This window comes from Scomber japonicus, chromosome 20 (genome assembly GCF_027409825.1).
Source record: "Scomber japonicus isolate fScoJap1 chromosome 20, fScoJap1.pri, whole genome shotgun sequence".
Classification (NCBI taxonomy): domain Eukaryota; kingdom Metazoa; phylum Chordata; class Actinopteri; order Scombriformes; family Scombridae; genus Scomber; species Scomber japonicus.
In genome coordinates, this window is record NC_070597.1 from 17,568,337 (window position 1) to 17,585,963 (window position 17,627).

General features: G+C 45.0%; 1 protein-coding gene across 1 annotated transcript in view; it reads right to left on the reverse strand.

Moving 5' to 3' along the window:
* Positions 1–403: 403 nt before the first annotated feature.
* LOC128381216 (SH3 and multiple ankyrin repeat domains protein 1-like) overlaps positions 404–17,627 on the reverse strand; it is a 28,540-nt gene continuing 11,316 nt past the window's right edge. Inside the window, exons 13-27 of the mRNA XM_053341166.1 lie at positions 17,260–17,399; positions 15,524–15,628; positions 14,787–14,865; positions 8,847–8,929; positions 8,561–8,685; positions 7,365–7,500; positions 7,105–7,185; positions 6,680–6,688; positions 6,461–6,487; positions 6,312–6,368; positions 6,018–6,139; positions 5,294–5,420; positions 1,971–5,199; positions 974–1,870; positions 404–677 (exon numbers count right to left, since the gene is read on the reverse strand). Of these exons, the coding sequence (XP_053197141.1) occupies positions 626–677; positions 974–1,870; positions 1,971–5,199; positions 5,294–5,420; positions 6,018–6,139; positions 6,312–6,368; positions 6,461–6,487; positions 6,680–6,688; positions 7,105–7,185; positions 7,365–7,500; positions 8,561–8,685; positions 8,847–8,929; positions 14,787–14,865; positions 15,524–15,628; positions 17,260–17,399 (5,269 nt within the window). The 3' untranslated portion in view covers positions 404–625. The remainder of the gene's footprint in view (positions 678–973; positions 1,871–1,970; positions 5,200–5,293; positions 5,421–6,017; positions 6,140–6,311; positions 6,369–6,460; positions 6,488–6,679; positions 6,689–7,104; positions 7,186–7,364; positions 7,501–8,560; positions 8,686–8,846; positions 8,930–14,786; positions 14,866–15,523; positions 15,629–17,259; positions 17,400–17,627) is intronic.

Genomic DNA, 17,627 nt, shown 5'->3' on the forward strand with positions numbered 1-17,627 from the left:
ATATTCTGACTTTGGCTCCATTACTCACAGCCATTAGATACTCTGATCTGCTTAAAGCTACAAAATGATGTCAGGATGTGTACCTTATGTTTCTGTTTTCACCAGAGTTTCTGGCTCAGCCACAATCATGAACATTTTATTGGGGTTTACCCTTTAAGCAGCAACTTTTCAACTTTTCTGTGAACTCAGACTGAAGTTTTCTCAGTGCTGCTAAGCAGCAGATGGTGTGAGAATCCATCTGTCAGTGTGTGTGTGAGAATATGAGTGTTTATGTGTGTGTATGTGTTTGTCTTTTACGGCAGAAAACGGTGTGTTAATTAAATGCCTGTCCAAAAAGTTTCAAAGTACATTTTCAGTTGAACAGTGTCATTTTCATGATATTCCCAGTTTCTTCGTGCCCTTTCTCTGTTTCTTCACCAGTAGTCATTTCACAAATTTCAACAATATTCTCTACATTTACAAATTTTCAAGACAACTATTTTCCCACATGTCCAGCCCTTAGTCTTAGTTCAACACAACCTGTTGATGTCCACTGTTCTTCTCTTCCACATCTTCTGTTATTGTTCATCTTTGTCAATTTGTTTCTCTCCCCTTTCTTTCATCTTTGAATCACCCCATCACTCTCTCAGTCTGTGTCTCGGGGAGAAGTAGTGACATGCAAAGGAGAGGAGAGCGGCCTGGGGAGAGAAGGAGGGCAAATCAAAGAATAAGAATGGGCGGAAATTAAAATAAAGACGGAGAAAACTAAATAGGATTAATAAAACACAGATTAATGAGGAGAAAGAGGAAGGGATGAAGGGAAGATGAGATAACTTATCAAACTCTACGCATTTAATGACGAAAGGGGATGGTCCAGCTAACTTGTATGGAAGGAATGAGACACTTTGACTTTCCTTCACCATCCGATGCTTCTTTTTTGACCTTGCGACTTCGCTGCTTTTAAGTCTTCCAGAGTCTATTAGTCCTCCCTCACCTGTCAGTGAGTTTCTTCAGCGCCCTCTCGATGTTCATTCGATGTCCCACACGTGTCACTCCCAGGTCCAAGAAGTCATCCTTGGTAAGTGAAGGCAGATGAGATCCATCTATTTCATTGTCTATAAAACGCTCTCTGTGTTCACCCAGATTTAAGTAAGCCAGCCAGTCAGCCACGTCGTACTTGGTCCAATAGGGTAGAGGCTTGACGGCAAAGGGTTTGGCTGGCGGAGGAGGGGTGAGTTGGGGATAGTTGAGGCAGGATGGGCTAGGGGGCAAGTGCATGGGGGAGGTGGCTCCAGAGAGAAAATGGGTGGGGGAGAGAGAGCGGGACACGAGTAGAGGGTTTGGACCTGGCACACCAGATGGAGAGAACAGTGGAGGTGTTGAAGTCTTGTAGGTGTCTCCTAGAGGGAGGCCAGGAGAAGGAGGAGTGAGGGGCCCAGGGAACTCAAAGGGGTTATTGTATACAGGTGTACTAGGAAGGATTGGGAGGGAGGAGGGTCTGGGAGGGGTGGGGTTTGGTTGTTCAGTTTTATAGATAAGAGGGCTGGGAGCACGGCGCCGGGAGACTGAAGACCGCATCTCTTTAGTGGGGCTGCACTGGAAATCAAAAGTCTGTCTGCGCATCTTTGACCGATGCTTTGGTGATGTGGGGTATGGACAGTAGGTTGGTGAATGGGGAGGGTGTGAGTGAACCGGGGAGGTAGGCATCTGTGGAGAAGGGGAGCGGGTCCAATTGCGCTGAACTGGAACTTGAGGGGAAGGGGAGACCGAAGGGGTGGCTGTCAGATTGGGTGTGAGGATCTGACGGTGCTGCGGGGAGGAGGTGGGTAAGGGCGAGGTGGAGCGGCCACTGGGGGGGCTGTGAAAAGCATCGGTAAAATCTGCTGAGCACCTGAAAGACACACAAAATGAACTTTAATTCCAACAACAAACTTTGGGTAAAATAAGCTCATGAGCAAACATTAATTTAATATCAAGGACAACAAACAAACCTGTGCATGGTGGGTGATTGGGGCGTGTGGCTCCAGTCGTCCATGCTCTTCATGCTACCCATCTGTTGCAGCTTGGAGCTTAACTCATTGATGATGCTGGCCTTCACACCAGAAAGGGGTGAATTAAGCCTACGCCCATCCAAAGCAATACTACCTCTCTGGACTGCGTCCCCGCCTTCCTCATGCTCCAGAACCTCACTCCAGCCCACCGACCGGGTGTCCATGGGCCTTTCTAAGCAGGCAGCTAGGGTGGAGCTAAAGTTGTCCTCCATTTTGGATCGGCTCAGTTTACGCTTCCGTTCATCTACAAAAGCTCCGTCTAACATTGAATCTTCTGGGTTGCTTTGTCTCTGCAACTGCAATGGAGCAGGGTTGGTGCTGTTCTGCCTACGTAGTGCTACAGGCTGGACTCTCCCTCCCCCCTCCTTGTAATGAGTCATCTTTGGAAACACAGGGTTGGCCAGTTTAGCGCTGTGCACCTCAAATGTTTGCCCACCTGAGTAGGTTGTGCAAGGATCCTGATGCTCATCTCCTTTCTCTCCCTCTCCTCCTCGTCCGTCTCCTCCAATCCCTCCCCTCTCTCCTCTCAGCCCTGTCAATCCCAGCATTTCTAAATGGTGGTCGCTACTGCTGTGACTGTCCAGCTCCTCAATCCCAGAATCCACCACAGTATCTTGCCAGTCTCCGCTCTTGGGTATAATAGTAGTGTGATGGGTGTAGTCAGCAGCTTTGCTCCCTGTACTGAAGCCAGCCTTGGGCCCAGCCATGGTCATGTTGTAGTCAGACGATGCTGGAGAGGTTGTGGTGGTGGAGGCGGCGGCGGTGGCCGTCATGGTAGTGGTAGCATATGACATGGTGGTGGTGAGGGCAGCTGTGCCTCTGTCCTGGGTCATGATGTGACCACCCACCATTGGTTCGTTAGTGCTGCTGTAATAGGAGTGAGAATGGGACATGGGTTGGGGTCTGTGTAGTGACGTAGCAGGCACGGCAGCGGCAGAGGTCATGGTGGTGGTGGATGAAGGGGGAAATATCTGTGGGGACTGAAAAGATGGAGAGAAAGCTGACTGTGTGAGGTTAGCTACCTCACTGTCATAGGAGGTAAGGCTGGAAGCAGCAGAGTCACCACCTTGCGAAGATTGTTGGGGGGCGTTTGAGGGCTTGGGAGATGGAAGAGGGGGTGGAGGAGGTGGTGCAACAGCAGCAGATTGTTGACTTGGGTGTTGATGCTGCTGGTGAAACTCCTTGCCTATCTCGTTCTTACCATTGGCAAACTGTAAAGGAGGTGGCAAAGGATCCGCGAAGACAAACTCATCATCTGCGTCTATTGAGGGAGCTGGTGGAGGGAGAACCATCAATCCTAGACCTCCGCCACCCCCGACTCTTGCCTCTGCCATAGCTTCATGTGCCTGCACTGGTGCCGTGGGGACAGTGTACTGAGGGATGTAGCTGCTGTTGGGGGTGCTATCCATCTGCAGAAAGGAAGGTCTGCGGGGTGCAGGCTGAGCTGGTGGTGGAGGAGGCTGTATGGGTGGAGCGGATCTGCTGTCGTACGTCTCCTTTTCTCTATCTCTCTCTCTGGGGCTTTGTGGGTAATACTGGGCTGAATACTGACTGTTTCTATCCTCTGAGAAACGAACTCGAAGACCCTCCCTGGGTCCTCCCTCCTTTTCTCTCTCCATCCTCTCCCCGCCTCCTCCCAAACGTAATATCCTAGGTGACTGTGGCCGGCTCATAGGTGCAGGCGAGGTGGTGGCAGTGGGGGAGCTTAGGTGGAGGGGGACTGGGGAAGTGTAGGCTGATTGTGTGGGGGTTGCAAAAAGGGAAGGAGTTGGAGTTTGAACAGGAGTGGGGAACGCTCCTACTGTGGACAGCTGACGACCAAAGTGTCTCTCCTCTCGGCGTGTTCTGCGATCATCCTTTAAGGCCCTCTCTCTGGCAGCTAGGGCCAGGCCAAGTGGGGATGAGGGATCTAGAACCTTCCCTGTAAGTGGGTGGATGAAGGTAGTAGCTGGCTGGGAGCCGAACATTGATGGAGCTGACTTGGGTTGGCCATCTTGGCCAAGGACAGGGGAAGAATACTCAGGCAGGCCAAAGGCTGGTGGCATGCTGCTGGAATAGTTGACATAGTTGTCTCCAGAAAACATGCCCTCATCTATAGACTTGGAGGGTCTGAGTCGAGGGGTAGGTACTTCCATTTGTGAACCCTGTAAAGGCTGAATTCTTGTACTTAGAGCTCCCCCTGCCTCCCCTGCTCCTCCGCCTGCCTCACCTTGGATGTCCTCCTCAGATGAGAGGTAGAAAGAAGCACTCTTTCTTCTCATATCTCGGAAACGTTCCCTTTCCCTGCGTGCCCCTCCTCCTCCTAAGGCTGTACCGAATGTCGAAGTGTAGTCAAAGTTTTCCAGGTTCTGCTGTGAGGAAACCGAAGTGGCAACAGTTGATGAAGGCAAGGAGGTGGAGGTGGGTGGCTGAGGTGGCAAGGGAGTGAGTGGTGAAGGTAGACTGGCATTGGAGCTGTCTTGGGTTGCATCTGCAGAGGTTTGGTCCTCTGCATCTTGCGGAGGCTCAGCCTCCATGCTGCTACCCTGACTGCTTCGCCCACTGCTGCTGGTGGAGGGCGCTTTGACAATGATGGTGGGGATGGGGATGGAGCTCTTGTCTTTGGCTGCACCCCCCTTTCCTCTGTGCTGTCGCAACCCATCTTCTACTTTAGACTGTTTCATTAGAGCTCCCCGACCGCCCCTCTTGGTTGCCCCCCTGCCAACCCCACCTCCCTGCTCCCGCGTGGCCATATGTGGATGATGCGGCGGCGCCGGTTGGGCCTTAGGCTTAGCACTTGTAGGTGGCGTAGCGCTGCTGTAACCTCTCCTTAACGCTCCCATTTTACCACCACCTCTCCTGGGTGTCTCTGTCTCCCTGATGCAAAGTCCATCCGATTGTCTGCGGAGGGTGGGGACCATGACCTGCTGGTTCATCCCACCAGGTCCGCCCCTCTCCCAGCCTGCTTGAGTAGGATGCCCTGGTTGGGAGTGAAGCTGGTAATGGGCTTGAGTTACAGGGGGTATGGGCATAGCAGGCCCTCTTCCAGGATGAGGACCCGCAGATAAAGGCGGTTCTGGGGCGGATGTGTTAGGGGGTGGGGGGATTTCTTCTGGTCCTGGCACTGACAGGCTACGAGCCAGCTTCATAGCAGGTGGGTGAAGGTACTGCCTCTCCTCCTCTGTTACACCTGAGGACAAGGACACAGGCAGTTACAAGCAGACACTTGAAAACAAACTCATATATTGAGCAGGCAGAAATCCTTTCATGACAATTAGCGTTACCAATAGATTTTTGACGCATCATGACTGCATGCTGAGGACCGTGGCCTGGTTGAAAATGAGCTTGGTTGTAGGTAAAACCTGGTCCGGGCTGCACCATATTCACTGATGTTTGTTGCTCATAGGTTGGCTTCAGGTGTTGCAACACAATAAAAAAGAAGAAAAGGGAGAATTTGAAGTAGATTTTGAAAAGAAAGGGGGAGTAAAGAGAAGAGAGGAAACATTTACTCATACAGTATATAATCAACTAAAATAAACGTTGGCTGATCTGATATGCATTATGATGCAATACAGAGGGACCAGTCCGAGTATTAGTGTATCAGTCAACAGAGCTTACATGAATGGACACAAACTGACTCACACTTAAAAAAAAAATTCAGTGTGGGTGGTCCATTGTCAATCATTTTCTGTAAAGTGCAGTGAAGGTACATACAGCTACAAAAACAAAACAAAAAACACAGAGCTGTTATAGATAGGAATGATTTTTTTTGTGTGCATTAGTCACTTCCATGACTAAAAATGTGCTGCGTCCTAAAGCAGTGTAAAAACCCTTTGGTATATGTGAATCTGGTATTGCAGGGCTGAGAGAGTGGTCCACAGCTGTTCAGTATTTGTCAATGTTAATATTTTGTTGATAATAGGAAAATTGAGTCTAAAAAGCCAGCAGGCCTCCAATTTATGGTAACGAAGATAACTAGAACCATTTCCTTTCAATTCCCAACAGTACCTCATTGGAGACACTGGGAACAATACTCTTGCTCCGGTCCCTCTTGCCTCCATGACCTCTCTGGCCCTGGTTGTCTGATGTAATAGTGTGTTGGGCAGCAGCCAAGATTTCATCCAGTTTATCTAAAAACAAAGGCAGAGCAGGGGCAGGGCAGAAAAGAAAGGTAGAGTGAGAGGGAGCATGAAATAAAAGCAGAAACATGAAAAGGGAGAGTTTCAGTGAGCCCTCTACTGTTTCCCCAAGGTTTGAAAACACCCTCTTACAGTATAACAAGAGCGTTGAGTGATTTCTTACTTAGTGCCATCTGATAGACTGTCCTTTTCTTATCAGGACCCTGAGAGGACTCATATTCTGAAAAAGGAAGAGAAAAAGAGCATCAAACAGGCTGACTTTTAATTAAAGCTCAGGGGCTGATAGGGGTAATGATAAACGCTGATATTCACCTGCTTTCTTTTTCCATGGAGAGGCAGCTGTAGCATACATAATTCGGGAAACAGAAATTAGGTGTGACTAGAACTGCTGTGTAGTCATGTGTGTAACGCAGATGAAAGGATGAAATACATACTCAGACACATGTGATGGTGTGAATGCAGAAGTGATGAGAGGGATGATGATGGGGACGGAAATGATAATGAGAGCACAGAAATCCATGATTCTCCCACCTTTGTCCACTGTGTGCAGCACATAGAGATCAGAAAAGAAAGAAAGCAAGCAGAAGAAAGTTTGTTAGCATTTCATAACACGTAACTGCTTTTGTATCTCTTAGCGTTGCTGTTTAATTATTACATTTTTTCTTCATGGGTAATATGAAAGGCACAAAAAATTAATTAATTATTAAAACTTTGCTACTGTAAAAATAAATTAAATTGCACCTATAGAGGCACATTTGCTCAGCTGTCTGTGTTACTTTGGTTAATATTTAATGCTGTTTTCTTAATACTACTATGATATTATACCACCTCCCTGCAGAGATGGTTGCAACCCACCTAAAATAAGCTACTTTAATGTAACCCCCCTACTTGTTCTTTCCAGGCCTCCCTCCCCTTTATCCTTTGCATTCAGTCCTTTGTCCCCTCCATCAGCTTACCCATGTCTTCCAGCTCTGATGTCATTGACTTGGATCGCAGGGCAATGGCAGGAGGAGTCAGTCTTTTAGTCTGCTGCGGTGCTGCCAAGGGAAGCCAGCCAAATGCAGACTTAATGTTTAGTATTCTCGTATAAACATGCAGTCACCAATGACAACCACATTGCTACAGGCTTTTAGGGTGAAGTAAACATGCAATCAGCTTTATCATCACATCATAAACACAGGATGAAAATGACATACAAGGAAAACTTGATGCTTACCTTTCTTCCGAGCAGTGTCCTCCAGTTCAGGGTTTCGAGCAACCATCACAACTTTCACCATGAGACTGTTGCCACCCTGTCGGATCATGTTGACCACCTGCCGGTGGCCAACCTTCACTACATTCTGGCCGTTCACCTGACAGAGACACAGGAGGTCTGAATGTAGAATCAGCTTTTTTTGCTTTAATTTCTTTTAAATGATCAACTTTTGTTACATGGGCTGGACGCAAGAGTTAGTGAAGGTTATGACCACAGGCTGATGTATCTTTCTTGTGTATGACATGCTTTATGTTTTTTAAGACTTAGCTTCCAGCTAAGCACCATTCAGGCAACAGCTACAGTAAATCTCAGTAACAAAGGCTTGGGTTGCTACATAAGTGAGTCATATTAGGTTGAATACCAATTAGCTGTATGTGTCAGCTTTAATAGAGGCTTGACACTCACCATTTTTAGAAGTGAGTTCTCAAGGCAACAAAAGTTGCATAACATACCTTTTAAAGATACAAGGTCATTGAGAATCAGCAAGTAAAGCAGACCTTAACCAACTCTGACAAAAATAAACTGGGTATACAGTACAGTACCAGGCAAAAATGGACACACCTTTGTGTCCAGACTTGTTCTTATTATTTGCTTAACAACACTATAAAAACTATGGCCTGAAAAATGCATTTGTTGGATTTAGTGCATGACAATGAAGAAAGCACCTGTTATAGTACGTTTCTTTAGTCTATAAAAAGTTAAACCCCTCGCTCAATGTCATGTAGCTTGTTATGCTTGTTGCCTGGTAGTCATTTGATGATATTATCAGCAGGAGATTTCTGCCTGTTTACTGTGGAGTTGCATTTGTATTACTGTTTAATCTCCCCTGAGTCTTGAAGGAAAACCTGGATGTGTGATTCTGAAGGACTGACACCAAAACCTAGCATAGCATAATGTTAGGTTGGTTAGGTAATGTTATAATATTCATGTTTCAGTCGTCTGGGGACTCTGCTGCTATCTAACTCATTTGTAGGAACATGGTGAACACTCTGAAACATCAACACTGACCCAGAAAAGCAAGATGCATTTGCAAAAGTAGATTTTAACATTTTATATATCTAATGTAGCTTCAGTGCATTTTTGATAAACAGAACCTCTGAATAAGTTCCATGATGGGTTCAGTCGGTGTGTTAGTCCACATTGCAGCTTGTCCATACCTCGATGAGGAAATCCCCCATCCTCAGGCCCGCCCTCCACGCCACACCCCCCTCATCAACAGACTCCAGGTACTGCAAAGCGGGGAAGGCTGGCGTCGGAGTGAACTCCTCTATGGGAGTTTGAGCTGCAAAGGATAAAACAAAAAACGGATGAGCATGAATGGACACAGATAACAGGAACATGGGTTTGAAAATGAGGAAGGGATAGAGAGATTAGAAAGGGAGAAAAAAAAGCACATGAGACTATGAAATCTATAGAGGCTGAATTTTTGGAGATGAGGCTCACCTTTGGCTCCCCTAAGCACAAAGCCAAAGCCCTCATTGTCTTTCTTCTGTAGGAGCACTGTCTTCTCCTTAATGATGTAGTCACTTAGAGGGAGTAAAGATGGGGCAGAGAAAAAGAGGAAAGGAGGATGGAGAGAGACAGGGAGAAAAGGAGAGAGAATTGGAGAGGAGGAGAGCTATATGACTTCTATAGCAACAGTAAAGTCTTATTGTCATGCAAATAAAGCATTTTCTGAATGTGGAAAACAGCTATACTGCATCACATTATGAAATCACACTGCAGCAAAAGATAGGATGGCTTGAGAATGTCATACAAAAAACGCTGGTGAACAAAAGGATTGATGGCAGGGATACAGTAAATATCACAATGGGGAGGAAGTGTACATGAGATGACATTCTATACTATGGACTAATCCAGACAGAGCTGACAAGCACTGGGCCGCGGGAATGGCACATTAGAAAAATGTGCACATACACTTCACTAGTAATGGAAACTTCCAAATGCACCTAAATCGCTGCACTAGCTTTCACTGCCTCTGGCAGCTTTTGCAAGGATACTGCTTTACTGACTCCAGCGCACCAATACCGGTCATACATGACACTTCAAATTATGTACAAGAAGAAGTTGGACAGGCCTCTAATCTGCTTCCACAAACAGCTCCTCAAGCTCAAAGACTTTAGCTTGGGAGGACAGAAACAAGGATCACAGTGATGCAATCTTATTACAGTACGAGATGGAGCAGTGTAACGGCTGGCCCAGGATGCTGCTTCATTATTCTATTACCATGTCTGGGACTTTTGGCCAAGTTGCTTTACAACCCTTTCCCTAATATAGGACTGGTTAAATGGACTCGACACTGCCACACAAAGCCACATCTCATGACTCATTTCTGGACTTGACTTTCTAACAATGTCAATACATCCTGGTTCTGTTAGAAAGCCTGGGGCTTGAGCAGGGCTGTATGATTTAAGAGGAATTCCAGATATTTCTTTTCCGAGACAGCTCATTTCTGCGTTAGTTTGTGCTCCTCAACTTAACTCAAACTGACAAGCTAACTGAAATCAAATCAAGGATTTGATTTCCTAGAAGAACTGTGAGTGAATAACACAAGTAGCCTAGTCAAAGAGCTGTCTTTATTTATAGTGATAGTTTAGCTGCCAAAACATTGCAGTAACAGTGCCCTGGGAATACCCAAGAGCATAATTTCCAATATGGATCAACTTTTTCTCCCAACTTTTTAAAAAAATGAGAAGTTTGGGTGAATTGTGTGTGTGTGTGCGTGTGTGTGTGTATGTGTGTGGTGTGTGTGTGTGTGTGTGTGTGTGTGTGTGTGTGTGTGCGTGTGTGTGTAAGAGAGTGTGTGTGTTCACACCAGGACCTTCATGAGAAGAAGCAACGGTAGTTTTTGGCTCTATAATTATAGCTCAAGCAGTGCTTCTTCTCAAACTGCACAGAAATTCGATCAGCAGACCCAAAACCCAACTGTGGCTCTTAACTATCTGTAATCTAAAACTAAACCCAGCCATCTGATTAGCTGCCTGGCAATAAGGCCTGCAGCCAGGCATTCACTGGATAAATTGGCTGTTTAACCACTTAGAAAAAAAGCAATGCATAATTTACAAATGCTGTCATTTTGATACACTTGTAGGTTTTAGGGAGTGGACTTAAATTTTTGTTTATGCCTGGCAGAGGACGTTGTCACTGTCACTGTCCGTGCCACTTCTGAAACCATATATGCACCCATGTGTATACTGGTATTAAAATAATAATCACAGTATAATATTATCTTCCACATTGTCTCTTACATCACATATCCAGCTAGTTTGTGTGTATTTAATCTGGCAGAGCACTGAAGAAATGAAATTTGGCTGTTGAATCACAGAGGTACAGAAGAGTCATAAGCGTTGGCCTACAGGGTTGAAGATCCAGACTTCAACACCTAGCTGTAACTTTAGCACTGAGCAGACTGTTGCTAGTTTCTCCTACTGAGGTCCATCCCTTGTGTGTTCTCCATCAATGTTACTGTTTCGCCAACGCACAGCCGCCTTCCAGCCATCTGCTCCTCACACCTCATTCCTTTTTCTCTCACCCTGTCCTCCAACATGCTTTCCCTCTCTGAGGATCAAAGTAACATGGAGTGGGTGGACACATCTATTGGGTTCTTCATCTATCCATTTCTACAAGGGGGAAACATGGCCAGTGTTGGTCCTCCAGTTAGTTCTAACTTGTGTTCCAGGCTTACAGTAACACACCTGGTCTCCTGTACATGCATCGCCATAATAGCCATCCTGTCCTGGACAATTAGGGCCATAAAAAGCACAAACGTCCTTGGTTAATCTCTGTTGGCTAGTAGGACACTCTGAACTGGCTCCAATAGAGCTGTAAGCCTACTGGAGACCTGAGTTATTTTGTACCCTCCTGAGTCATCCTCTCCTCTATTCACAATTACTGAGAAAAAAAGGCAGCTTTTTAACCATTCACCTGCTGAATGTACATGCAGATAGACTGGCTATGTGGGGACAATACCCACAAACCACAAGTGAAGCACTTGACGGATGTTAGTGACACACACTGTGGATGGAGACGTGGTAAATGCATAAGATGTTAAGTACATATGCATAGATATATGTACATGTTGTAGGAGATACTCCCACAGCAGTCAAGCACCATGACGTATACACTCATATGTGAAAGCCTCATATATTTTATTCAGTGTATATAGTCGCATGCACACACACATAAACACCAATGCATGCACACACAGACACACAGAGAAATGACTGGTATCTCAAATTAAAGCTCGAAAGGAACTGACACACCGCACTCTTGCTACTTATTGACTCGCTCACTTTCATTCTTTTGTACAGTCAAAATAACACACGCTTCTCATGACATAATGGGATGAATAAGAAAAAAAATGGGATGTGACAGTAGCATTTTTGTAGGATCAGGAATAAATGGGAAGTCCCAGTGAATGAAAAATATCTGCTTAAAGAAATCATGACTCAAAGAGAATGAAATACACCCACACTGTCTGACTGAAATGCATCAATATGTGCTCCCTTTCACGCACTAACACACACGCACACGGCGTTCAGAGACACACGAGAGGAAGACACAGAAATAAACATGCTGCAGAGTCTCCATTCAATATCCACTTCTGTCCCACAGATATTCACATGCATAGGAAAAAACAAAAACACATTTAAGACACATACACACACACGCACACTCGGAGACATACACACACACACACACACACACACACACACACACACACACACACATACAGAATACATAGCTTATTAGTCTGTCTTTGAAAAGGCACGGCCTCTCAATAGCATCATCTACCTCTCCCCTCTCTCCATTGTCCTCTCCTCACATCCATAGCCAGCCAATGAATGAGGAAACAGCCGCTACCTGTAAATGAACCACACGCTCCTGTTTCTGGGGCCCAGTGACGGCCACGAAGAAGAGAGGGAGAGAGAGAAATCTCTCTCTCCGCATCCCCCCATTGCCATGTCCCCCCCTCCTCTCTCTTGCGCGCACTCTCCACCACCACCACCACCTCCTCCTCCCTCTTCCCTCCTCCCTCCTCCTCCCGGTCTTCCAGCGAGAGCACAGGCTGAGAGAGCCGCGAGAGTGGAGGAGAGAGAGCGAGATAGGTGGGGAATGAGGACAGGAGAGAGAGCATGCTGGTCTGCACCCCGCATACTTCAGACAAGAGGAAGACAATGTGAAAGCAAGAGAGAGAGAGAGAGAATACCAGAGATTATCACAAAAGAGCGTGTGTGTATGTGTGTGTGTGTGTGTGTGTGTGTGTATGTGTGTGTGTGTGTGTAGTGTGTGTGTGTGGTGGATGAGATGAGATGAGAGGAAGAGGGGTTTGGTTGCAAAATAGGGGAGATGGAGAGCTGAATTTGCGGGGTGGGGATGCGGGGGATGGGTATAGATGTGTGGCGACAGAGAGAGAGACGGCGCTCACATTTGCACATCCAACGACTGGTGTATCACAGATTCACTAACAGCTGATTCCCACCCTGGATTTACTCATACACACACATTTGCCAACTTTCCTCTCGCTCCCTCCTCTCCTCTTAACGTAACGCAGAGCTGTCATCACCACACAGGCTAACAAACACTCTCCCTCTCTCTATCGCTCTATCAAGAATAGTAATTGACATTCTCCCAAATGCCTAGCTGCGGTGTAGGAGCATGCACCGGATCACCTTGCTCTTAATTGAGCACCACTTCACCATGGAGTTGCCATTACATTTAACCAACTTAACACGGGTAATTTAACCCCGGTGGCTGCTATTTCCATTTAGAACACAACCACAGCTGCATTAAAGTGAATGCCTTTTTGAATGACAGTAAGACCTGCTAAGCACAAGGCTAATGTCAGCCATAATGTGTAAGAGGCTGTAAAACCCTGAGGTGGCGACTGGTAAGTCCTTCTCACTAGCCCAGGGACCTAACCAACGCTTGGTGCTTCAGCCTCCCCATGACTCATCAGCAGCATGAGGTACGTGCATGCAAAGACACTGGCATATTCATACACACATTAACTCTCAAACAAACATGCACAGCCTCATAGTACACAACCACAGCTGCCTAGGGCTGGGATGCAGCTTCAGACAGATGCCATGGAGGAGGAGAAGAACCCCAACCCCTCCCCTCTACCATTCATTATGGCATTATTATGTTCAGTGTAAACAAGCACCAGAGAGGAGAGAGAGCGAGGCGTGTGGATGGAAGTATCAAACAGACAAGTGCGTTTGTCTGGTGGAGCCAAAAGGGGCAGAGCTGAAAATGACATGGCTGCTCTTTGTGCTTTCAGCGCTGACGTGTTCACACGGCAAAACAATGGAGAACAAGCGCTGTTCAGGATCAGCAGAAAACAGACGCATGCAGCACGTAGGAAGACATGAAGGCACAGCAGGTCAAACAAGTGGGCCCACACACACACACACACACACACAAACGCATGCCCGTACGCATGTATGCAATATACACACACACACACGTGCCCAACAAGAATGACCAGAACACCAGTGTGTCAACTATTTAAATCACCTTCACTGCCCTCACCATCTTTCCTTACAGCAATAAACCAGAGAGCAGACAGTTCAGTTGCTGCCCACACTCATGTGATGAACTACAGTTAGAACTTTATCAGGGGCTGTAGCCAATCAGGGTTCACCTAGTTTTTAGTAGTCCATCTATTCTCTAAACTACTATGCTGTTAAGGATCATGAGGCGCTGGAGTCTGTCCCAGCGTGCATTGGGTGAGAGGTTGGCGTGCACTTAGAAACATGTCATCAGATAAAAGGGCAGAGACAAGTCAAATACAACTGACACCTACACCTCTCCAGCAATTTAGACTTCATAGTATGGCTGAAAATTATTTTCATTACTGATTATCATCTGATATTTTATAGACTAAGCAATTCATTGTTTTGAAAACATTTTTCACTAATATGCTGATTAGTGAAAAATGTTGTCCTTTCCCACTGCACAGCATGATGACTGTAAATTACTTGTTTTGTCTGTCCAACAGTCATAAAACCACATATATTCAGTGTACAATTATCTAAAACTGAGAAGAGCAGCAAATATTCACATTTGAGAAGCTGGAACCAGCAAATGTTTGGAATTGTATTTAAAAAGAAAAGTGACCAAAACAATTAATTGATTATCAAAATAGTTGGCGATTAATGTTAAGTTGATCGAATAATCGATTAATTGACAAATCATTGCAGCTCTACTTGCTGTTTTTTTTATTCCTTAACTGTCTCAAGTTAAAGCCAGCATTCTGACATCACTGTTGGATTAAAGCTGACATATTGTTACTGCCCAAGCTCACTTGTTGATTACTGCTCTTTCTTTTGATAGCTGACTGATTGAAAGGGACACAGCATCTTGTCAGCGGACTCTTACCTTGGGCCATCAGTACCATCGTAGGCTCCCACAGTGACGTTACGGAAAAGCTTCCTCTTGGCTTTCTCACTGCGCGTCTCTGTAAGGCACATGATCACAAAGCATATGCTCAATTTAAACTTCCAGTTTCCGTCATGACACCTTCTCTGTCTTTTCATGGAAGTGTTGAGTCCTCGAAACGCAAATGAATCAAATATATTTACACCCTGTTTTTTGGGGGATTTTTTTTGCCCTGTATGTGGCATATGGTTTTCTCACTGCGTGAGCAGTGCAGCTGTGAAAATAGCAGCAAACTGAATGCCTTTTGTGTACATGTACAGTACATGCAAAAGGGCCTGCTGGTAAACATGAGTGTGACATGTGCTGAACATTACAGTGACTCAAAGGATAATTCTAGCCCGAGGGGACATGCAACCCATTTTCTAGCATGCCCTCTCTCCAATCTATGTGTGATTATGATAGTAATGTATATTGTATATGTTTTGTTAACCCGTCTCTGGATACTTTATTATTACTCTCCAAACAATCAAATTTCTCTCAATTTTCACATACGACTAATTAAACAATTAAAAAAAAGCACAAGACCTATTTTGAAATCTGTAAAAAATAACATATGTAATCCCTCTGGGTTACCACAAAATCCAAAGGCACTACAAACCAGACTAAATATTTTGTATGGCCTGAATAATATTTTAAAATACAACAGTGAGGTGAAGCTCCAGCTAGTTTTGTCTCACCTGCTCGATTGGGAGCTGCCACCTCCTCCACACATTCTGAAGGAAACCAGCCAGTGCGACCTTTTACTGTTCCCTCCCAGTATCCCCCCTCTCCTACACTTAACACTGAGAAAGACAGGCAGAGAAAGACAGAGACAAAGATAGATATTGAACAAGACACATATAGAGCGATATATCAGATATATATAAAGAAATTGATGAACAGTAAATGTAGTTTACCTTAAACAAAATTTTCTACAATAACATTGGAGGATCCACTGAGAATGACTAGGAACATGTATTGCTTTGTGATGACTGGATGTGGCTGCAGGTACTTTTCATTTCTCTTGTTTACAATCCTCTCATCCCTAGTGCGCATCTCTTCCTTGCCACTGATGTTTTAGGAAGCTTAATTTTGTCCGTATCAAACCTTATTGCAGCTGCACTGTAAGTAACCTTACAGAAAATCAAGTGTTTGGCTGGGCTTGTGATCGATGATCAGTGTATCAAGAAAAATGCACAACTTAACAACAAAATGATTCCCAGGGTTGGGGGGGTTACTTTAAAAATGTATTCCAATACAGTTACTAGTTACCTGTTGAAACAATGTAGTCAGTAACATAATCATAGTACCACAATATTAAAGTAATGTAACTTGATTACTTTTTGTTACTTTAGGATTACTGCAATATCAAATATGCAAAGTTGTCCCTTTTTTGTTGCAAAAACCAGTGCAAATTGCCACAAGCAGTTAGGGAGGCGAAGATATTAGTGTGTTTTGAGAGCTGGTGTTTATCCCTCCCTCTCTCTCTTTCAAGGCTTGAATGAGATCCAATTGATATTTAATGATATCAAGTGCGAAATCTTCAAATAAATTTCAGCTACTTAAAATTAAAAATGTCCTGATAGCTCGGATGTTGTGACATAAAGCCAGCTGTGTGTTGCTCTCAGCTGTGTGTTGCTCTCAGCTGTGTGTTGCTCTCAGCTGTTCAGAATGGGTAGAAAATAAATGGAGCAGATTGCAGGTGGAAATACTGCGCAATTCACAATGTTGTAACATTCTCAGGAAATCCTTTGATGAAACTTTGTCAGGCCCGCCCGCTGTGTGACGTCTTTCTCAGAGTTTTATCTGACATTTTCAGTACCGAACTTGTTCAGCGACCAGTGACCCACTGTCAGCTCTGAACACATTACTGTACGCACACACTGTTATATCGGTGGGGAGCAGTAATGTGCACTACAAGCTGTCGTAAACTCAAGCTCTCAACTCATTTGTAAGAGTCTTTGGGACTGCCACAGTGCATAACAAAAGTCACTACCAATATTTAAGTTCAATGTGTGCATGAAGTGTGTGTACATGCACCTGCTGTGCACACCTGCATGCATCATGCGGTATCATCCTCTAAGTTAATTTGCCATCTCGTTTGTGCTCTGCTTACTTTGGGACTTGTACAGTGCATGATAGTATATCTTTCTTTATTGTTAAATGTGTTTCAAAATTGTTATCCTGCTAAATTATGCCCATTTTTACTTAATGTACCTGTAATGATTATGTCTTTTTTTCTGTAACTGTAACAGAATACAGACTTCACCTTTTTTGTATCCTTATTACCGCCATTACATGTATTCCTTTACTCACCAAGCCTGATGATTCCAGTGCTGATTCCAGTATCTTTGATAACAATGTTTAAATCTTTTAGGGTAGATGTTTCTTATATTCAAGGATATACTGTTTGAACATTTTGGCTCTATCTCACCTTTAACTTTGTCCCCTTTGTTGAGTGAGAGCTCTCTGTCTCCCATAGCAGAATGGGCACGTGTGGCTATATACACCCGACCTGGCACTGCACTGTACATACGCTTCATCTGACCTCCCCCGCTGCCTGCTGAGGTCGCACTACAGTGTAAGAAAAAATGAGGGAGACAGAGAGAGAGAGAGAGAGAGAGAGAGACAGAGATAGAGTATGTTACAATAGAGTCAGATAAGACTGTGTTGCACACCGTGTGAAAACAAGTGAGACAAAGTGAGACAACATACAGCTTGTTAGGCATCAGAGGCACTCTGTAGTTGAGTCGTAATCCATCATACCAACAAGAAGAATGTATGCTGCATTCACTAACTGGG